General features: G+C 53.8%; 2 protein-coding genes across 11 annotated transcripts; both read right to left on the bottom strand.

Moving 5' to 3' along the window:
• Position 1: 1 nt before the first annotated feature.
• Positions 2-10278, bottom strand: GBA1 (glucosylceramidase beta 1). 7 transcript variants are annotated; one of them, XM_063723250.1, is made up of 13 exons: positions 10060-10261; positions 9662-9796; positions 6629-6723; positions 6173-6260; positions 5428-5619; positions 5156-5302; positions 4061-4194; positions 3678-3850; positions 2879-3116; positions 1793-2017; positions 1229-1392; positions 743-859; positions 2-648 (listed from the first exon to the last, which is right to left on the bottom strand). In XM_063723250.1, exons 2-13 carry the CDS (start codon positions 9702-9704, stop codon positions 543-545), a joined length of 1722 nt encoding a protein of 573 aa, XP_063579320.1. In that variant the 5' UTR covers positions 9705-9796; positions 10060-10261; the 3' UTR covers positions 2-542.
• A 2729-nt stretch (positions 10279-13007) lies between these two features.
• Positions 13008-21904, bottom strand: ENTREP3 (endosomal transmembrane epsin interactor 3). 4 transcript variants are annotated; one of them, XM_024247258.3, is made up of 12 exons: positions 20644-21904; positions 20391-20447; positions 20075-20185; positions 19850-19969; positions 19616-19723; positions 17531-17706; positions 17300-17399; positions 16895-16964; positions 16081-16626; positions 14207-14275; positions 13854-14107; positions 13008-13759 (listed from the first exon to the last, which is right to left on the bottom strand). In XM_024247258.3, the coding sequence occupies exons 1-12, from the start codon at positions 20866-20868 to the stop codon at positions 13586-13588; spliced, it is 2010 nt and encodes a 669-aa protein (XP_024103026.2). In that variant the 5' UTR covers positions 20869-21904; the 3' UTR covers positions 13008-13585. The 4 variants fall into 4 exon arrangements, with proteins under 4 accessions (XP_024103026.2, XP_024103031.2, XP_063573322.1 ...); XM_024247263.3 differs by having other exon boundaries at positions 17531-17703; XM_063717252.1 differs by lacking the exons at positions 19850-19969; positions 20075-20185 and having other exon boundaries at positions 17531-17703.
• Between the last annotated feature and the right edge of the window lie 62 nt (positions 21905-21966).

Genomic DNA, 21966 nt, shown 5'->3' with positions numbered 1-21966 from the left:
CTGGGCTCAAACATTTTCTCCTTTAAGAGCTGCCATTTTTCCTGGCTGGTGCCATAGGAATCATCTGGGTGCCTGGGCACACCCACTGCTGCTTTAAGGCTTCCGCCCTGATGCTGACACTGCTGCTCCACGGGCCCAGTTCTGCATCTCCAGGAAAGACAAACAGTCTCCAGTTTTGGGCCCAGCTTTCCTAGTCTCTTCTTTTCCTTACCCTCACCCCTCATCTTGTGTTTGTACAGACAGTGAGCTCACCCTAGGCCTGGGCCCAGGCCCAGTTTCCAAAGCAAGCAGCACACAGCACACGTTCACATAAGCATGGGGGCTGGCGGGACACTGGGGCTTACTGATCTTTTTCTAGGGGCCTCCAGCCCGGCACCACCTAGAGGGGAAAGTGAGTCACCCAAACCACTGCCCCTGGGCTTACGTCGCTGTAAGCTCACCCTGGCCCTGCTGTGCCCTCTTTAGCCACAGACAGCTTGTGAGCTGACTCTGTCCCTTTAATGTCCAGGCTGAGCCCAGTGCCTCCTTGAGTATCTGCTCCATCACTGGCGACGCCACAGGTAGGTGTGAATGGAGTAGCCAGGTGAGATTGTCTCCAGGAAGCCCACAGCAGGATCCTTGATGGTAAGAGGCACATCCTTAGAGGAGCTAGGGAGCAGGGAGGAGAAGCTGAGAGTGTGATCCTGCCAAGGTCCCCGACGCTGTCTTCAGCCCACTTCCCAGACCTCACCATTGCCCTCACCGGTTTAGCACGACCACAACGGCAGAGCCATCGGGATGCATCAGTGCCACTGTGTCCAGGTCGTTCTTCTGACTGGCAACCAGCCCCACTCTCTGGGAGCCCTCAGGAATGAACTTGCTGAATGTGGGAAAAGATGGTCAGAGACCCTCGGGGTACCTCCCATGAAACCCTCATCTAAGAAGTCACCCACCCATGTACCCACCCCATAACTCCTGCAGAGGCTCTGCCCTGGGTCTCTAGGCCTGGAGCCATGCTGCTGGGCACTGACCCTGCTTTTCTGCATCGCAGTTCAGCCTCAGGCAGTGGGGTTGTCCGTTGCTACCTAGTCACTTCCTGCCTCCATGGTGCAAAAGGGGATGGGTGTGCCTCTTCCGAGGTTCCACCCTAAACACCTTCCTGCTCCCTCATGGTGTAGAGTGATGTAAGCCATCCGATGTAGGAGATGATAGGCCTGGTATGGAATGGGGGTGCCCGCCCTCCACTCACCTGAAGTGGCCAAGGTGGTAGAACATGGGCTGTTTGTAAAACGTGTCCTTGGTGATGTCTACAATGATGGGACTGTCGACAAAGTTACGCACCCAATTGGGTCCTCCTTCGGGGTTCAGGGCAAGGTTCCAGTCGGTCCAGCCGACCACATGGTACAGGAGGTTCTAGGGTAAGGACAAAGGCAAAGAGACAAAGGCTCAACACTGGGGGTCCCCAGAGAGTGTAGGTAAGGGTCACGTGAGGGAGAGGCAGCTGTGGGTAGCTCAGCCCTGTGAGGGGCACATTCCTTAGTAGCTAAGGAGTTGGGGGTGTGAAGATCCAGGCATCTCAAGGGGAGCTGAGAAGTCTGAGGCAGCTGCAAGTGCCTCGGTAGTTGCAAAAGGGGCAAAGAGGTGTGCAGACCTGTGAAGGAAAGGCAAGACAGGGAATCATGGTTCCCCAGAGTTGCCCAAAAGGGCAGGCTAGCTGGGGAAAGCTGGACAGGAAGGGCTTCTGTCAGTCTTTGGTGAGACTAGTAAGGGGTCTGAGGTCTGCTTTGCAGGAAGGGAGACTGGGGTGGCTTACCGTGATGATGCTGTGGCTGTACTGCATCCCTCGATCCCAGGAACCCAGCCGCACACTCTGCTCCCAGAACTTGGAGCCCACACAGGCCTCTGAGGCAAAGAGCATGGTGTTGGGGAACAGGTGGTGTGTCTCCCCTAGGGTGGCTTTGGCTGGAGCCAGGAAGTCCAGGTACCAATGTACAGCAATGCCATGAACATACTTAGCTGCTTCTGGGTCTGTCAGTACCTGCAAAGGAAGAGCAACTGACCCTGGACCTTGCACACAGGCTTCTGGAACTTCTAGTTCCTGTTGTAGGAATCCTGGAGTTGGGTGATGGGAAGAATGCAACTACAGAGGTTTGGGGAGATTTTTTTTGTTTTTGAGACAGGATGTCACTCTGTCACTCGGGCTGGAGTACAGTGGCGCAATCACGGCTCACTGCAGCCTTGACTTCCTAGGGTCAATTGATCCTCCCACATTACCCTCCTGAGTAGCTGGGACTACACAGGTGCCACACCCAGCTAATGTGTGTGTATGTGTGTGTGTACGTGTGTGTGTGTGTGTGTATATATATATATACACACACGTATATATGTATATACATATACATACATGAGCTACCACCCCCAGCCTAGATAGTTTTTGTTTTGTTTTGTTTTGAGATGGAGTCTCGCTCAGCCACCCAGGCTGTAGTGCAGTGGCACGATCTTGGCTCACCGCAATCACCATCTCCCGGGTTCAACTGATTCTCCCTTCTCAGCCTCCCGAGTAGCTGGAATTACAGACACCCACCATCATGCCCAGATAATTTTTTTGTGTATTTTAGTAGACACAGGGTTTCAACACGTTGGCCAGGCTGGTCTTAAAAACTCCTGACCTCAGGTGATCTGCCCGCCTTGACCTCCCAAAATGCTGGGTTTGCATGAGTGAGCTGCCTCGCCCAGCCGCTAGAAAGGTTTCAAGTGACAACTGTGGGATCCATGGCATCCTGGAGGTCCAGGGGAATGGTGCTCTAGGAATCCATAGTTGGGTAGAGAAATCGCTCTAAGTTTGGGAGCCAGTGATTTGGATGCTGGATTTGAAGGTCACTGGAGGCCCGGGCCTTACCACTTTTGCCCAGTGGGGCAGCAGCAAGCGTTGGTCATCCAGCATGAGTAGGCGGACATTGTGGTGAGTACTGTTGGCGAGAGTAGGACCTAGGTCACGAGCAATGAAGTCTCGCTGATGTTCGGGGGTGAAGCCCAGGCACTGGAAGGGGTATCCACTCAACAGCCCAGCAGAAGGCTCATTTTCAGCTGTCACTGCCCAGAACTGTAACTTGTGCTCAGCATAGGCATCTAGGAACCTGGCAAGAGAAAAGTCATGAGTGATCCAGCCAAGATAGAGCAGACCAGCTGGGTGTGTTGGCTCACACCTGTAATCCCAGTGCTTTGGGAAACCAAGGCAGGTGGATCACTTGAGGTCAGGAGTTCGAGAACAGCCTGGCCAACCTGGGGAAACCCCGTCTCTACTAAAAATAGAAAAATTAGCTGGGCATGGTGGCAGGCGCCTGTAATCCCAGCTACTTGGAAGACTGAGGCAGGAGAATTGCTTGAACTCGGGAGGCAGAGGTTATAGTGAGCGAAGATGGCGCCACAGCACTCCAGCCTGGGTGACAGAGAGAAAGACTCCTCCTCAAAAAAAAAAAAGAAAAGAAAAAGAAAAAGAAAGTGGGCCAGACTGAGAGAACAGGAAGCCTGATGGAGTGGGCAAGACTGACAGATCCAAGTCTGAAAGGCCCAGAAGGTAGAAAGGTGAGCTGAGGAAAGGCAGATCTGGAAGTGGAACTAGGTTGAGGATTGGGACATAGATCAGCATGGCTAAATGGGAGGCTAGTCCTGATCCCTCATCCTTGCTGATCCCTTACTTCACAAAGTATCTGGCCCAGGTCTGGTGGTAGATATCTCCGGGCTGTCCCTTGAGTGACCCCTTCCCATTCACCGCTCCATTGGTCTTGAGCCAAGTGGGTGATGTCCAGGGGCTGGCAAGGAGTGAAACGGGACGCCGGGCCAACTGCAGGGCTCGGTGAATCAGGGGTATCTAGAGACAAAGGTAGTGAAGAGAGAAGCACCCAGATTTGGAACATATACTAGCCCAACCAGTGCATCCAGTTCAGCCATTAGCCCCCACCCTCCCACCCCCGGGACAAAACAGCAGGGGACAAAATGTCTCTACAAGCAGACCTACCCTACAGCCTCTCAACCCCCAGACATCAGGGCCATCAGGGCCTGAAAAAGCTAGAATGCCTACCTTGAGCTTGGTATCTTCCTCTGGGAGGCTGAAGTTGTGCAACTGGAAATCATCAGGGGTATCTGCATAGGTATAGGTGCGGATGGAGAAGTCACAGCTGGCCATGGGTACCCGGATGATGTTATATCCGATTCCTACGGAAAAGGATGATCAAGATATGGTAGTCTGAGTCAATAGGAGAGTATAGGACTCTGCTTATCACTTGCCAGTCCTAATAGTGTCTGAGTCAGGGCCAAAAGGAACTTGGGCCCCTGGGTTGGAACCTGTGGAGGCTGGCACCTGGGTGAAGCAAAGGCCTTTCTGAGCCTGAGTCCATAGCAGTTAGCAGATGATAGGCGGGGAAATCTTATTTCACAGGGCATTAAGACAGGAACCAAATGTCAGGGATGGGCAGAAGTCAGGGTCCAAAGAAAGGGCAAAGAAAAGTGTTGGTGGCTCACGTCTGTAATCCCAGCACTTTGGGAGGCCAAGGTGGGCAGATCACAAGGTCAGGAGTTCGCGATCATCCTGGCCAACTAGTGAAACCCCATCTCTACTAAAAATACAAAAAATTAGCTGGGCATGGTGGCAGGCACCTGTAATCCCAGGTACTCGGGAGGCTGAGACAGGAGAATCACTTGAACCCGGGAGGTGGAGGTTGCAGTGAGCCGAGATTGTGCCACTGCACTCCAGCCTGGGTGACAGTGCGAGACTGTGTCTCAAAAAAAAAAAGAAAAAAGAAAAGTGTCGGCTGGGCTCAGTGGCTCACACTTGTAATCCCAGCACTTTGGGAGGCCAAGGCAGGTATATCATTTGAGGTCAGGAGTTTAAGACTAGCCTGGTCAACATGATGAAACCCTGTCTCTACTAAAAATACAAAAATTAGCCAGGTGGTAGTGGCACACGCCTCTAATTCCAGCTACTCAGGAGGCTGAGGCAGGAGAATCACTACAGCCTGGGAGGCAGAGATTGCTGTGAGTGGAGATCACACCACTGCATTCCTGTCTCGGCGACAGAGTGAGGAGAGTGAGACTCTGTCTCAAAAATTAAAAAAAAAAGAAAAGAAAAATGAAAAGTGTCAATGGCTCTATGTCATCTTGTCCCCTTCCTCCTCACCTTCTTCAGAGAAGTACGATTTAAGTAGCAAATTTTGGGCAGGGGGTGACAGGGCAAGGATGTTGAGAGCAGCAGCGTCTGTCATGGCCCCTCCAAATCCCTTCACTTTCTGGAACTTCTGTTCTGGCTGCAGGGTCAGTAGCAGGCCTAAGGACATCCACAGGGAATAAGGGTATCAGTACCCAGGGGGGGAAACTCCATGGTGATCATTGACACCGTTTACCTCTAGGAGGACCCAGCCTGGCCCAGGGGGTGAGGGGTGTAATGGTTACCTGTGCCCGTGTGATTAGCCTGGATGGTCCCCGTACTCAGCTCCATCCGTCGCCCACTGCGTGTACTCTCATAGCGGCTGAAGGTACCGAGGGCAGGAAATGTCAGGGGGTCAAGGGAGTCACAGTATGTGGCATTGCAGACACAGACCACCGAGCTGTAGCCGAAGCTTTTAGGGATGCAGGGGCGGGCACCTGGGAGGGAGGGAGTACAAGCAGAGGTGAGGTCTGATGAAGACATGGAGAATGGACACATCCGCTAGGAGAGACTGAACACGGTTTCAAAAGTCCTCACCCCTTGGCCAGGCGCAGGGGCTCACACCTGTAATCCTAGCACTTCAGGAGGCCGAGGTGGGCGGATCACCTGAGGTCAGGAGTTCGAGATCTGCCTTGCCAGCAGGGTGAAACCCCGTCTCTACTAAAAATACAAAAATTAGCTGGGCGTAGTGGTGGCCGCCTGTAATCCCAGCTACTTGGGAGGCTGAAGCAAGATAATCGCTTGAATCTGGGAGGCAGAGGTTGGAATGAGCCAAGATCGCACCACTGCACTCCAGCCCAGGCAACAGAGTAAGACTCTGTCTCAAAAGAAAAAAAACAAAATCCTCACCCTAAAGTTGGTCTCAGTCACTCGAAAGGATTTATTGAGCACCTACTAAAAGTCTACCACCAGCTTACTGGAAGGCTACCAAAGGACTATGAGGCAGAAGGGAGCCTCTGTGCTACCTCCCCACTACCTTGACTCACTCACCTGATGCCCACGACACTGCCTGAAGTAGAAGCAATCCTGTGAGGCTGCCAGCCATGATGTTTACCCTACCCGAAGGCTTGGGACATTCCTGAGGACAGAATGAGGAGTGGCTGAAAAGCAAGCCCCTCTCCACCCTTCAACTACTCTCCTGGGCAGGGCTTAGCTGCCTTTGGGTGCCCATGGCCTGGTCTCCCACATTCATTACGACAAGGCCCACAGGCACCTGGGTGCAGCTCTCCCTGCAACCCTTCTGATGACAACTCTCTGCCCACCCCAAATCAGGATGCTCCCCACCACTCTTCCCACCCATTTCAACTTCGACCCCTCCCTCCATCTGTGCCTTGCTCAAAGAGCCATGATGGCCCTGGATTCAAAGAGAGTCTGTCATTCATTAAATTCCAGTGCCAGGATTCCAGAAGCACTGTGACAATGCTGATTGGGAGCTCTCTCTCTTACCTCTCTGGAAGGACTTGAAAACTCCATCACCTCAGGGTCATTAGATGAGGAGAAGACCACAGGGGTTCCAGAGTCTCTGAAGGGTAGAGGATCCACTAAACAAAAACAAGGGTGCAGGTACCTGTCTTAGCTATAGGCACTAGGTTAGCCCTGCAAGTAATTCCGGTTTCCTGACGTGGATGGGTCATGTGACGACTAGGAGTCACATGACACAGGAAGTGAGGCAATCGCAGCCATATTTCTAAAGGGCAATTGGCTTCCTCCCATCTGTTACAGATTATATGCCCTATAAAACTCTGGAGGGCATGTATGGGTGACAACTTTAGGAAGAGCCTAGAACACAGATTTGCATGGAGAATGGGGTAGAGGCTCCTAAATCCCAGAGGATGGGAACCACAGCAGGCACACTGCTTTTTTGATAGAAATGTCAAAAAGGTACAAATAAAGCTGATATAATTAAAAAAAAAAAATTCACTGTACAAAATACTGACACTACGAAAATGTCTAAGACACAGTCTTTGTCCTATAGAGGTGCGTGAGGCATGGAAGTCAGACACACAGATATTTACAGATAGACACAGTAACAGGTGTGCATGCAGAGCTCTCTGAGATGAGGTGGGACCATTCGTGGGTGGGGAATTATCCAGGATGGCTTCACAGAGGAAAAAGTGAGGGGGCTTATTAGCCAGTGAAGTGCAGGGCACAAGAGGGTGGGACACTGGCAGTGGGATGACAGGACTGGAGAGAGGGAGTGGTCAGTGCGGCTCCTCTGCAGCGTCCCTTGTTTCATCATCAGATGCAGATGGTAATAACTGTTCTTCCTTCCTCACAGGACAGGGAGGTTTGTAAAGTCGTTCAAAAACCAGAAAGTGTTGTACAAAGCCATATCCTCAGTGGACACAAGGAGGAAGTTGTCCGTGGTGTGGCCTCACGAACCACATCAAATCAGATTTAGCGGGAGTGGCACACACAGTCTTGACCTGACTAACCCCAGCTCTCAGCCCATTTCCTTGTCTGGAAAATGGAGGCAATGCCACAACCTCAACGGGTGGTTTCTGTAGTCAGTGAGGTAAGTGCAGTGCCTGACCACTTGGTAGGGCCATGGGAACTACTTGTCTGTTGTTTGTATTTTTTTGTCGTTGTTTTTTGAGACAGAGTGTCACTCTGTTGCCCAGGCTGGAGTGCAGTGGTGTGATCTCGGCTCACTGCAACCTCCGTTCGAGTGATTCTCCTGCCTCAGCCTCCCAAGTAGCTGGGATTACAAGTGCCCTCCAACATGCTCGGCTAATTTTTTTATTTTTAGTAGAGACGGGGTTTTGCTATGTTGGCCAGGCTGGTCTGGAACTCCGGACCTCAGGTGATCTGCCTGCCTTGGTATCCGAAAGTGCTGGGATTACAGGCATGAGCCACCGCGCTGGACCCCAGCCATCTTTTTTGTTCTTTAAATGATCTCAGTGAAGTCTTTCTAGATACGCTCCAAGCAAAATTGATCATTTCTTCTTCTAGGTTCCTCCAGTAATTTTGTTTTGTTTTGTTTTGGTTTTGAGAAAGAGTCTTGCCCTGTTGCCCAGGCTGGAGTGCAGTGTGATCTCGGCTCACTGCAACCTCCACTTGCCTGATTCAAGCAATTGCCCTGCCTCAGCCTCCTGAGTAGCTGGGATTACAGGAGCCCACCACCATGTCCAGCTAATTTTTGTATTTTTAGTAGAGATGGGGTTTCACCATGTTGGCCAGACTGGTCTCGAACCCCTGACCTCAGGTGATCCACCAGCCTCAGCCTCCCAAGGTGCTGGGATTACAGCATGAGCCACCACACCTGGTCCCTCCAGTAATTAAGTACAGTCTCAGTGAGATGGCAAGGTTGGAATCCTGGCTACACCATTTACTGGCTGTTTGACCTTCAATAAATCAATCACTCTGAGCCTCTGTTTCATCTATAAAAGGGGAGTGATAACTCCTACCTCATAGAATTGTTGTGAGGTTTGAGTGTGATAATGTGTCTCTAGTACACTGCTTGACACTAAACATTGCAACATGTGAGGCCTCTGTTCCTGGAGTTCCTTGAAGGAATGTCTTACTCATCCTAAATATTCTTGTAGATAGCCTGGCACAGGGGTAGCTGTCAAGTTGTAGAATCGAACTAGTTGCTTCACTATGTCAGTATCCACCCCTTCCAGACTTCTCACTTTTCAAGGAAACATTGCACAGGATTTGTTCTCGGTAGGGCAGGTAATATCTAGTACCTTACTTCCCTCAAGTTCATTCATCTCACAGATATTTCCTGAGCACATTCTACATTTGCCTCTCCTGCTCTATTGAGTTTAGAAGTCCAACCATCTCCTTCCACCTCCCCTCTGCACAGTGAGCCTCTTCTTTTTTGGCCAGGTACCGAGCAATTTTTTGTTTGTTTGTTTGAGACACGGTCTCCGTATGTTGCCCTGGATGGAGTGTAGTGGCTTGATTTCGGCTCAGTGCAACCTCTGCCTCTCGGAGTCAAGCGATCCTCCCACCTCAGCCTCCAGAATAGCTGGGACTACAGGCGCACACCACCACCCCTGGCTAATTTCTGTATTTTTTGTAGAGACGGGGTCTTACTGTGTTGCGCAGGTTGGTCTCAAACTCCTAAACTCAAAGGATCCTCCCGCCTTGGCTTTGCAAAGTGCTGGGATTACAGGGTGAGGCACCGCGCCCAGTCCGCTTTTCTCTTCTGGATTTTTTTTTTTTTTTTTTTGAGACGGAGTATCGCTGTCACCCAGGCTGGAGTGCAGTGGCACGATCTCAGCTCACTGCAACCTCCGCCTCCTGGGTTCAAGCGGAAGGTAGGGACCAGTCCATCCTGGCACCCATCTGCAGCTCCAGTGCGAATCCCAACCCCGGCGCTCGTCGCCGGGCTCCGTGAATGTTTGTCACATGTCTGAAGAATGTATGAATTATATAACCTTCTTCCCATTCCACCCCTCAAAAAGCAAGTGGATATAAGGACTTGAAGATTTTATAATCTCTTCTTCATTAGTAAAATCTGACCATCCTTACCGGTAAAAATAATAATGATGGTTGGCCGGGCGCGGTGGCTCATGCCTATAATCACAGCTGTTTGGGAGGCCGAGGCAGGCGGATCACGAGGTCAGAATTGGAGACCAGCCTGACCAACATGGTGAAACCCCGTCTCTACTAAAAGATACAAAAAATTAGCCGTGCGTGGTGGCGGGTGCCTGTAATCCCACGTACTTGGGAGGCTGAGGTAGGAGAATCGCTTGAACCCGGGAGGCGGAGGTTGCAGTGAGCCAAGAAGGCGCCATTACACTCCAGCCTGGGCGACAGGGCGAGACTCCGTCAAAAAAAAAAAATAATAATAATGGTGAAAAAGGTTAAGTGCGAACGCAGGGAGGGGACAGCTAAGATCCAAAGGTCGAAATATTCATTGCGCCTACCGTCGGCGAAGAGAAACAGCAGTCCCAACCGGAGGCAAAACGAAACCCCACCGCAGCCTGCAAAGGCGCGTGGGCGGGACTGGAAACTGGAGCCCCGCGCAGTAAGACGCTGAAGCCAGGATGCAGTCCCACCCGCAGCCGCGAGAAAAGCAGCCCTGGAGAGGCGTTGCGGGGCCTCGCTTGGAAAAGAGACGGTCACGCGCCCAGAGGCGGGACTCAGAGCCCTTCCACAATTCTCATTGGTCAACTTGAAGACGGACAACTCGCGCTGGCCAGCCGTAGCCCACATGGGGCGCAAGCGTATTTGGAAAGGGAGAGAGCGCCGGACGCGAGAACTACGCATGCGTGTCGGCATTTTCCCGCCAGCACGCCGTTGGTGGATGGGGGCGATTGCATTCCCACAGTGAGTCCAGCCCACCGAAGCTCAGAGGATTCCTAACCTTCCTCTTTAGAGAGCCTCTGGTTAGGGAACGTCCAGTGCCCAGAAGCTGCCCCGTGGGAATCCCATTGTCCATCGCCTCCTACCTAATGTTTCGTCCTGGCCGTGCCCTATCCCTTCCTGAGGCTGGGTTGTTACGATGGTGAATTATTCAAGATGTCTTGCAGCCTGACGCCATCTCTGGGCAGTGCTCCTCCCTCCTCCCTGTCTTCCTTGGAGGGCACCACGTTGCCCCTACAAGCACAGGGTCCTGAAGCTGTTTACAGGGCCCCACCCTGCCACTTTAGTATCTTAACGAATGTTTGTTGAGGACCTACTGAGTGTTAGACCCACTGCATCATGAGCAAGTTTCTGAACTTGGGACCTTAACATTCTATGGGACGACACAAATATATAAACAAAAAATAATAAATTTAGATAGTGATACATGCTCAAGCCATGGCTATGTGGCCAGGCGCGGTGAGTCACACCTGTAATCCCGCACTTTGGGAGACAGAGGCAGGCGGATTACTTGAGGTCAGGAGTTTGAGACCTGCCTGGCCAACATGGTGAAACCCTATCTCTACTAAAAATACAAAACTTAGCTGGGCGGGCGTGGGGACGGGCGCCTGTAATCCCAGCTACTCGGGAGGCTGAGGCAGGAGAATTTCTTGAACCCAGGAGGTGGAAGGTTGCAGTGAGCCCAAATCACACCACTGCACTCCAGCCTGGGTAACAGAGCAAGACCCTGTCTCAAAAAAAGACAAAATGAAACAAAAAACAAAAAAAATGGCTATGTGATAGAATGACTGGGATGGGGATTGGGTGCTCACTGAAATGGTGAGAATGGAGCTAAAACCTGATATTAGGTGACAGCACCAGACATAGGGGCCAAGGGTTTCATGCTTGGAAAACAGCAGGTGCAAACGTCCTTGTGCTGTGAGGAAATTTGGCTGGAACAGATTGTAGCTGACCATAGTCTCTGGGAGTTTGGAGATTATTCTAAATACAGTGGGAAGCCATTAAATTGTTAGAGGCAGAGCCTTGATGTGACATGCTTTATCATAATTTTGCTGAGTGGAGAATGGATTGCTGGGAAAAGTGAAAGACTGATTCAGAGGTTGTGGAGAGAGGGTGGCTGGAGCTAGGTAGCTGGGGAGGTGGTGGGATGTGGATGAATTCAGGATAGGATTGGTTGTGTTGGATATGGGAAAAGAAGTCACCATGGTTCCTGAGCTTTTGAATGTGCAAATGGGTAATGGAGGTGCCATTGAGATGGGAACAGTGGAAAAATAACAGGTGCTGGGGTAGGAATCAAGAGTTCAGTTGTGGCCATGTTGAATCTGAAATGCCCATTAGACATCCAAGCAGATATGCTGAGTTGGATGGTGCTCATGGGAGGTCAAGGCTGGAGTTATGGATTAACACATAGATGGTATTTAAAGCCATGGACTTTAGTAGTAGGGCTACCTACAGAAAGAGTGGAGGTAGGAAAGAGGGCTTAGGTGAGGGCCCTGGGGCCCTCCAATGTTAAGCAGTTCAGCAGGACAAAGTAGAAGAGCCAATATTTCCCTTTTCAAAGGGACAAATCCAAGAAGATGCTGTTTATGGGTATTAATTGCTGCCTCGAGGTCAAGTGAGATGCAGGCAGAGAAATGGTCACTGGGTCTGACACCACTGTGGTCACTGGAAAGTTTGGTCAGAGCAGTGGCTGGGGAAAGACAGGGGAAGGAGTCTGATGGGGATGGGTGAGGAGAGAATGGATGTTTAAGAGTGGAGGGAAGAAAAAGAAAACCTATTGCTGTGAAAAGGAGGAGGAGAGCCGGGCATGGTGGCTCATGCCTGTAATCCCAGCACTTTGGGAGGCTGAGGCGGGTGGATCACGAGGGCAGGAGATCAAGACCATCCTGGCTAACATGGTGAAACCCCATCTCTACTAAAAATACAAAAATATTAGCCGGGCGTGGTGGTGGGCGCCTGTAGTCCCAGCTACTCAGGAGGCTGAGGCAGGAGAATGGCGCGAACCCAGAAGGTGGAGCTTGCAGTTAGCAGAGATCGCGCCACTGCACTCCAGCCTGGGCGACACAGTGAGACTCCGTCTCCAACCAAAAAAAAAAGAAAAGGAGGAGCAGAGTTACAATTAGTGGTTGGAAAGAGTGTCTTGAAAGTTTCTTTTTTCTTTTTTTGAGACATGGTCTTGCTCTGTTGCCCAGGCTGTAGTGCAGTGGCTCAATCACAGCTTACTGCAGCCTGGACTTTGCAAGCTCAAGTGATCCTCTCACCTTAGCCACCTGAGTAGTTGGGACTACAGGCATGTCCCACCATGCCTGGCTAATTTTTTCTGTTTTTTTTGTAGAGACAGGGTCTCACTATGTTGCCCAGGCTGGTCTTGAATTCCTAGGCTCAGGCGATCCTCTTGCCTTGGCCTCCCAAAGTGCTGGGATTATAGGCGTGAGCCGCCATACCCAGTCCTGAAAGAGTTTTCTTAAATATGAGAGACACTAGAACAAATTTCACTGGTGACAAAGAATGATCAAGAAAAGAAGGGGAAAACTGAAATTTATTGAAGGCTTACATACTGTTAAGAGCTTTACAAACATTCTACCTTTACAGTCTTTAATGGATCAGGCAATTGGGGTTACATAGCTTGCCCAAGGTCATGCAGCTAGAGGTGGCAGAGCTGAGAGGCCACGTAGATTTTTTGGACTCTTTGTGCCTGCCTTACCACCCCATTGCATAGGCACACGTCACCCTGTACTTAAACACTTGGGCCATGCCTTTGCCCTGACCATAGTGCCCTTGCAAATCAGAAAGAGCCACTCTCATGCTGGGGGGGACAAGAATTTGTTTTCCTCCTCCAGTGCTATAAGCAGGGGCATCTCCCCCACAGTCTAAATACCCATGCAGCACAGGACAGAAGCTCTCCCAGTCCAGAGCAGCAGAGGCAAGCAGCAAGAGACCCCAGAGGTAGGAGGGAAAGGGACACTTTGGGGGCGTATACAGCAGGTTTCTTTTTGTGCCAGCCAGTGCAAGAGGATGCTGGGGGCTGCTGGTCCCAACCAGCTGGTGCCTGTGGCTGGATGTGTTCAGTGTGACAAGAAGCCCAGGTCAGAGCCCAGTCTCCCGGCTGCTCCCGTTGAGGCTGAGGCTGTGGGGGCGGGTACCACGCTCCAGCCTGCGGCCAGACAGGAGACGCCGCAGGGAAGAGCTAGAGCTCAGATCTCCGCAGCTGCGAAGGTGTAGGCTCTCTCGGCCAGGCCGGCCCCACAGGCTCCGGGACACCTGGACAGGGACACAAGAAAGGGCATCATCAATAAGGCCCAACCTGAAGCTCCACGCTTTCCCAAACATCTTTCCTGGCTCCCCGAATTCCTACCTGCTTATGTCCAGGAGCTCCAGTCCCACTGGGGTCTGGGGCTTTCCTGGATATCTGGAGGAAACGAGTGACTAGGCCCCGACCTGGCCAGCTGCCCTTTAGGTCCCCCAGGGAGTGGGCAGGTGCAGGGCCCGAGGGCAGGGGAACTTTTTGGAAGGTGGGCACAGGGCGCCGTTTCTCGGTTGACCGGGCACGTAGCAACTTGGGGGAAGGGCAGCGGGCTAGGCGGAAGAGGCAGGCTTCAGAGCAGAGCCCTGCAGAGACAGAGATAAGAGAATGGTATTGTGGGGTGGAGAGGGGGCCGGGCAGCCATGCCCAATCCCCACCCCTGGGGCGCAAACCACATGCCTGACCTGTATCTGCAGAGGAAACAGAAGCAGCTTCTTCCTCAAGCACTTTGGTATAAAGGTCCCTGAAGTCAGCTGGGGAGAAGAGAGAAAGGGAGACAGGGAGTGAGTGGAAGTGTTCTGTGGATACACCCACCCTCCTGTGGGAACTCAAGCCCAGAGGAGCTTTCACAGCTCCCACGCTCCATCCCCAATCAAAGGGCCAGCATCTCTGTCCATATTAGCCAGCAACTAGATGGTACAATCCACCACAACAGGAACTGCAGTGGTGGTGTTCATCACCTGGCGCACAGTGCTGAGCGTTCCCCAGTGCTATCTCCTTTCTTATTTTTTTGAGATAGAGTCTCGCTCTGTTGCCCAGGCCGGAGTGCAGTGGTGCGATCTCAGCTCACTGCAACCTCTGCCTCCCAGGTTCAAGCGATTCTCCTGCCTCAGCCTCCCTAGTAGCTGGGATTACAGGCGTCTACCACCAGGCCCGGCTAATTTTTGAATTTTTAGTAGAGATGGGGGTTTCACCATGTTGGCCAGGCTGGTCTCGAACTCCTGACCTCAGGTGATCCACCTGCCTTGGCCTCCCAAAGTGCTGGGATTACAGGTGTGAAAAGCCACGCCCGGCCACTGTCTCCTTTCTCAGCATCTTCGAGTACAATGCCTATGGCTGAAGTACTGTTATTATACATGTTTTTTGTTTGTTTGTTTGTGTTTTTGAGATGGAGTGTGTTTCTGTCACCCAGGCTGGAGTGCAGTGGCGTGATCTTGGCTCACGGCAACCCCTGCCTTCCAGGTTCAAGCAGTTCTCCTGCCTTAGCCTCTCTCTTAGTAGCTGGAATTACAGGCGCGCTCCACTACGCCTGGCTAATTTTTGCATTTTTAGTAGAGATAGGGTTTCACCATGTTAGCCAGGCTGGTCTCGAACTCCCGACCTCAGGTGATCCACCCACCTCAGCTTCCCACAGTGCTGAGACTACAGGTGCAAGCCACCGTGCCTGGCCTGAAGTACTATTATTATACATGTTTTACAAGTGACAGCTGAAGCTTGGGGAGGAGACAAGTGGACCAAGCTGAGAGCTGTGGAACTGGTTTCAAAAAACAAATCCTTTTGGGAGGCTGAGGTGGGTGGATCACTTGAGGTCGAGTTCAAGACCAGCCTGGCCAAAACAGTGAAACCCTGTCTGTACTAAAAAATACAAAAATTGGCCAGGCGCGGTGGCTCACGCCTGCAATCCCAGCACTTTGGGAGGCCCAGGCGCGTGGATCACGAGGTCAGGAGATTGAGACCATCCTGGATAACACGGTGAAACCCCGTCTCTACTAAAAATACAAAAAAATAGCTGGGTGTGGTGGCAGGCACCTGTAGTCCCAGCTACTCGCTACTCGGGAGGCTGAGGCAGGAGAATGGTGTGAACCCGGGAGGCAGAGCTTGCAGTGAGCCCAGATCACGAGGCTGCACTCCAGCCTGGGTGACAGAGCAAGACACCGTCTCAAAAAAAAAAAAAAATACAAAAATTAGCCGGTCGTGGTGGCGCACACCTGTAATCCCAGCTACTCGGCAGGCTGAAACAGGAGAGAGTGACTTGAACCCTGGAAACGGGTTGCAGTGAGCCAAGATCATGCCACTGCACTCCAGCCTGGGCGACAGAGCCAGAGACTCCGTCTCAAAAAAAAAAAAAAAAAAAAATTCCTCCTTTTTTAGCTACTAAACTATGGATGTTCTGTCCCTAGGAGGTGAGTACCCGAGAAGTGTCTACCAGAGGAGTGAATTCACCCTTTCTTCCTCCTCAGGGACCTCAACAGTGTCCCAATCCTGGTGGGCATCACTGGCCACCGAACTCCCAGTGCCTACCCTCTCCTGAGCCTGGGCAGTGGGGGAGGGGGCTCACCAGTGTCACTGGAGGTGGTGATGCCTGGGTCGCTGTGGGACCGTGGCAGCAGCAGCGGTGGTGGGGATGCCGGATGAGGAGGCCGGTGCCCCGGTGGGGTGAGGGAACCTGAGCTATCGCTGAAGCGACGAGTCGGGGCTCGGGTGGGCGGGGCTGCGGCTGGGCGGCCCCCTCCCCGGGGGACCCGCCGCCTCAGCTCGGGGAAGCAGGGTCCCACCCAGGGCGGCCAGCCCTCCAACCGGTGGCAGCTGCGGGCAGCTGTGGGGGCACCCAGTGGAGGTGGAGCTTCAGGGGCAGAGCAGGAATAGGAGCGGGCGGCGCGTGGGGGGCGCCGTGGCAGGGGGCTTTCCTCGAAGGGGCCCCGCAGGCCACAGTCCAGGCTGAGGCAGTAGCCGGCACGGCTGCGCTGGATGGAACGAAAGAGCACGTAGTCCACGGAGCGCACGGAGCCCTGCAGCTCCAGCAGGCACGAGTCCTCCGACGGGCTAGAGCCCCCAGGGAGGTCACCAATGGCTGACAGCACCAGAGACCCGCTGTCCATGGACACTGTGGACGGCAGGGGGCGCTGTGTAGCACCAACCTGGCCTGGCCCTGCCCAGGCAGTTCCTCTTCTCCCAAGCCCAGCCTCTAGGAGCCACTGTGCCTCCAGCTTTATCTCAGAGGAGACAAATAAGTCCAGGGTTCCAAGTTGCCGCAGCCCTCCTCTGTCCCCATACCACCAACTCCGCCCTGTTTTCCCCTTCTATTGTCCCGACCCACCCCAGCTATCCCTGGCCGCCCCACCCTTGTCCACCCCTCATTACGCCCTGCTCACCGTCTACAATGGAGGCCACTCGCTCACAGATGCACGAGCCATCGTGAAGCTGAGGGTCAAAGAGAGTGGCCTGCAGAAGACACAGGGTCAAGGGTTCAGCCCTACACACTGAACACCCCCATGTGCTAGACAGAGCTCTGGAGACTCATTCCAGACCAGCCTTGTCACTTTGTACAAGTCACTTAATTGTGCAGCCTCAGTTTCCACGTCTGTATGGCAGAAATGATAGCTTCCAACCCACTCACCTCACCAGGCTCTAGGGAAGATCAAAGGCGACAGTGGGCGTGCTGGTGCTGTAAAGACCTTGACCACTGTTACCATCTTTATCCAGAGGCTACAGCCTGTTCAGCTTTCCAGGCTACAACCCGGCTCCCCAGCCCGCCCCAAGCCGCGCTGTGCTCTCACCTGGCTGTCTCCTCGTAGCCCCATGACCGCCTCATAAGAAGGGGGGCAATCGGTAGGGTACAACGGCACTGGGCTGTCCATGGAGCCATTGTACGTGATGCTGGCAGATGAGGAAGAGGGTCAATGTAGGAGAAATAATTCCCACTCCACAAAGATCCCTCTCTCCAACAATCCAGGCCCAGCCCCAGTCCCCTTCCTTAGCTCCCCCAGCAAGACCCCACCAGGTCTTACCTCTGTGCATCTGTTTCTGAGCTGCAGGTATACTCTGGGGGATAGTAGGGCGGCGGGGGCACAGGCGGGACAAATTCCTCCAGGTCCAGCATGGTGTGTAGGAGAGGGGCTGGGGGCGGGGACGTGCAGCCCAGAGGTCCCAGTGGGCCTGAGACTGACCGCTCAGGGGCCAGCTGCTGGGGAAGCGAGCAGGTCAGCAAGTCTGGATTCTGGGAATACAGCTCCTCCTGGGCCCCCAAACTCCTCTCTCATCTACATTATTTTTTCTGGCCCTATCCCCTGAGAGAAGCTCTAGTTCTGGCCCCTCCCTCACCCAAAATCAGCTCTCCTTAACCCCACGCTCACCCTGTACCTCTAGCTCTGGCCCTGCCCACCCACAAATTCCTCTTTATGGCCCCACCTCCATCCAGAAGCTCCACACATTCTGTGTCTTCACAGGAATGTCCACCCTTTAGCCTCACCTCCATCTAGGACCTTCTTTTTTTTTTGAGACAGAGTCTGACTCTGTTGCTGGAGTGCAGTGGCACGATCTCAGCTCACTGCAACCCCCACCTCCCAGGATCAAGCGATTCCCGTGCCTCAGCCTCCCGAGTAGCTGGAATTATAAGGGTGTGCAACCATGCCCAGCTAATAATAATAATAATAATAATAATTATTATTATTATTATTAAGATGAAGTTTCACTCTTGTCGCCCAGGCTGGAGTACAATGGCTCCATCTCAGCTCACTGCAACCCCTGCCTCCCAGGTTCAAGCGATTCTCCAGCCTCAGTCTTCCAAGTAGCTGGGATTACAGGTGCCCGCCACCACACCCGGCTAATTTTTGTATTTTTAGTACAGATGGGGTTTCGCCATGTTGGCCAGGCTGGTGTCAAACTCCTGATATCTGGTGATCCTCCTGCCTTGGCCTCCCAAAGTGCTGGGATTACAGGCATGAGCCACGGAGCCCAGCCTAATTTTTGTATTTTTGTGTGTGTGTGTGTATATATATATATATATATATATTTTTTTTTTTTTTTTTTTTTTTTTTTTTTGAGACGGAGTCTTGCTCTTGTCGCCGAGGCTGGAGTGCAGTGGCACCATCTCAGCTCACTGCAGCCTCTGCCTCCCCAGTTCAAGCAATTTTCCTGCCTCAGACTCCCAAGTAGCTGGGATTACAGGCACCTGCCATCACACTTGGCTAATTTTTGTATTTTGTTTGTTTGTTTTTTGAGATGGAGTCTCGCTCTGTCGCCCAGGCTGGAGTGCAGTGGCACCATCTCAGCTCACTGCAGCCTCTGCCTCCCCAGTTCAAGCAATTTTCCTGCCTCAGACTCCCAAGTAGCTGGGATTACAGGCATCTGCCATCACACTTGGCTAATTTTTGTATTTTGTTTGTTTGTTTTTTGAGATGGAGTCTCGCTCTGTCGCCCAGGCTGGAGTGCAGTGGCACTATCTCAGCTCACTGCAAGCTCCGCCTCCTGGGTTCATGCCATTCTCCTGCCTCAGCCTCCCAAGTAGCTGGGACCACAGGCGCCTGCCACCACGCCTGGCTAATTTTTTGTATGTTTAGTAGAGACAAATTTTCACCATGTTAGCCAGGATAGTCTCGATCTCCTGATCTCAGGTGATCTGCCCTCCTCAGCCTCCCAAAGTGCTGGGATTATAGGCGTGAGCCCCTGCGCCCAGCCCGATTTTTGTATTTTTAATAGAGACAGGGTTTCGCCACGTTGGCCACGTTGGTCTTGAACTCCTGGCCTCAGGTGATCTGCCTGCCTGGGCCTCTCAAAGTGCTGGGATTACAGGAATGAGCCATCGTGCCCAGCGTAGGACCTTCTTGACTCTACCCCACCATCCAGTCCCATTCTCTAAAGCCCCCTCTCCTGTTTCCAGACCGGCATCACATACTTAACTCACTCCCTGCCATCTCCCCTTCTCATCCTCCCCACTAAACATCCATTCCTCCAATAGATGAGGATAATAGATAACCCATAGCCCCTGATGCTCAAAAGCCAGATCTGTAGCCATTGTTCCCTCAGGCAAGTCTCAGCACACACACCCCTGCCCCCACCATACCTGCGTGCCCTGGCCCCTGCTCCCTTCTCACCGTATGCACGAGGTCCAGGGAGAAGATTTGGATGCAGCAGACAATAGCAGAGAGGGTACAGATTATAGCGGCACAAATGGTGAGCCCACAGACGCTGAAGAGCAGGTTCTGGGGAAGGGAAAGGAGGAGAAGAGTCAGGAGAGGGCTAAGTTCCACACATTATGGGCCTGTGAGTACCCCAGGAGGGGAGGCAAGAGTGAGAACCAGGAGGATGTTTGGGGGGTGCAAGCTCACCTTGAGGGCCCCTCGGGCTTCATCACAGGTGGAGTTAGGGGCAACTTTCAGTTCCTGCCCCGACTCTGGACAGGGCCGGAGGAGGGGAACAGAGGGACAGCACACACAGACCTTTCCTTCCTGAGTGGAGCAGGGAGGGTGAGGCAGCCTGAGTCAGGACAAACTGAGGTGTCCTGCACACCTCCCCCAGCCAGTTCTTTCCAGCTCTCCCTCCTCAAATCTCACCAGAGAGCACTGTTGGAAGTCTCGGGCCAGTTGAGCATTCTTACAGGAGAGAACAGAGCCAGCCATGCTAAGCATGACACAGAGCACCGAAAGCAAGGAGAAGAAGGAGATCTGGGGAAAACAGGGTACAGACTCAGGGCTGGGACCCTCATGAGTACTTCTCTGCCACGGATAGAGTCCCCCTCCTTCACAGACACTTCGTGCCCACCCAGCTGGCACCAACTGGGGAGCCAGTTCCCTTCTTGAGGACATAAACGGGCTTCCCCTTGGGTGCTGGGCACCTGCCTCCCAGTGGGCACTGGACCCTGGCACCTACCACTAGAGTGAATGGCCGCTTCCAGGACACAATGCCAACCACCCCGGAGAACGCCAGCTGGGGACAGAGTGGGCACAGGCTCAGCCTGGCAGGGGAGGATCCTGAGTGAGCCCCTCACCACAGGATGCACCCAGCCCTGTAAGGAGGCAGAGGACCAGGAGAGGGAGGAGAGGCGAGGATGTGGACTTGCAGCTGGTGTGGAGGGTGGGGCCCGAGGAGCCTCCCCCACCCAACAACTGTGCACCCAACTCACCGAGAACCCAGCCCAAGACGGGCAGGACCTCTTGATGCTCTCGGTGGTGGTGACGGAAGAGGCTACCATGCTGAAGGTGACCACCAGGATGCCCAGGAGCACCTGGACCAGCCCCAGCGTAAGCAGGGCCTGCAGCCAGGGTCGGTGGAGGCGGAGGTGGGTAAGGCCCCTGGTGCTGGGCCGGCTGGTCAGCGAGCGGCTGGAGTCACTAGGCGAGGGCATCATGCCTGCTGCCCGGTTGCCTGCGCCTCGCTCGGCCCTCCCTGGCACTTGGGAGCATCTCAGAGGCGCCCAAGGCCCCGTCCTTTCTCCTCTCCACCCCGCTCGCTCTAGAGCCCACCCCCTGGCTGGGTCCCCTGGGGCATAGCCGAGGGACGCCAGCTGTGGGGGGGGCCAAGCGAGGGGCGTCACGGAGGGACCGCGAAGTGCTCCCTCCCCACCACGGGCACTGGACGGGCACTGTGCCCGGGGCGACGATGAGGACGCGGGGGCACCGGCTCATCGCATCTCCCTAGGGAAGAGGGGCACCGAGAAGGGCCGGTCCAGGAATGAGGAGGGGGCGGCGGCCTGGAGCCCAGGGAGGGGTGGGGAGGGTAAAAGCGGGAAGGATGAAAAGAAGTCTAGAGAAGAGGCGAGGGGTCGGCGTGGGGTGACTCTAGAGGCGCGGTCGGTGTGCCCTCAGGGCGTCCAGTGGGATCCGGGGCCGCCTGCTGGGGAGAGGCCGCGGCGCCGCTGTCTCCCGTGTCGCCTGTCCCGCTCCCCTCCCCACCACGCTCCGCTCCCCGAGCTCCGGCTGCCGCAGGTCGGGGACTAGAGGAGGGGGATGGGAATGGGGATGGTGCGGGAAGGAGGGGCGTGGCGGCGAGGGCCGGCGCGGTGCACCCCGGGAGTTGTAGTTCGGGACTGAGACCCTGTCGGGGTTGGGGGATCCCGCGGCAGGGCGAGGCAGTCGGCTCTGCCCTTCGAATAAGCGCTCCTCCAGTCCCTGCCTCTCTCTGGACCCTGGCTAGGCTGCTAATGATCCTTTGGGCGTCCACTTGAGCCCCACCCAGCTTTTCAGGCTCCAGGCCCGCGTATTCCTTGGCATTCCCGGCAGAGGCGGTGGCTCTTCCCCGTCATTAATGGAGAGGGATGGGGAGCAGGGCTCCCCGGCGTCTCAGGGTTTCGCATTTCCGTGGACTTCCCACCTCCTTCCTGTGCCAGCCACCCAGGCTCCACCGCCCCGCCCCTCATATCTCCCAGTTTACACTAAAGCCGGGTCCGACCTTCCCACCTCACTCCACACTCTCCTTTCTCTTTCATAAAGCCTAATTCCCAATGAAG

This window comes from Pongo abelii, chromosome 1, assembly GCF_028885655.2.
Source record: "Pongo abelii isolate AG06213 chromosome 1, NHGRI_mPonAbe1-v2.0_pri, whole genome shotgun sequence".
Classification (NCBI taxonomy): domain Eukaryota; kingdom Metazoa; phylum Chordata; class Mammalia; order Primates; family Hominidae; genus Pongo; species Pongo abelii.
This window is presented reverse-complemented; position numbering and strand designations above follow the sequence as displayed.

What these genes read in the sequence shown, in the direction of transcription:
- GBA1 (XM_063723250.1), bottom strand. Translation starts at nt 9,704, where the DNA reads ATGAGCCACCGCGCCCGGCCAACCATCATTATTATTTTTACCG. An exon ending in ATCGTACTTCTCTGAAGAAG is followed by an intron (nt 4,195 to 5,155) that starts GTGAGGAGGAAG and finishes CCTTTTCCGTAG; the next exon opens with GAATCGGATATAACATCATC. An exon ending in ACAGCCACAGCATCATCACG is followed by an intron (nt 1,393 to 1,792) that starts GTAAGCCACCCC and finishes TCCTTACCCTAG; the next exon opens with AACCTCCTGTACCATGTGGT.
- ENTREP3 (XM_024247258.3), bottom strand. Translation starts at nt 20,868, where the DNA reads ATGATGCCCTCGCCTAGTGACTCCAGCCGCTCGCTGACCAGCCGGCCC. An exon ending in AAGCCCGAGGGGCCCTCAAG is followed by an intron (nt 19,724 to 19,849) that starts GTGAGCTTGCAC and finishes TCCCTTCCCCAG; the next exon opens with AACCTGCTCTTCAGCGTCTG. An exon ending in CCCTGGACCTCGTGCATACG is followed by an intron (nt 17,707 to 19,615) that starts GTGAGAAGGGAG and finishes TCGCTTCCCCAG; the next exon opens with CAGCTGGCCCCTGAGCGGTC.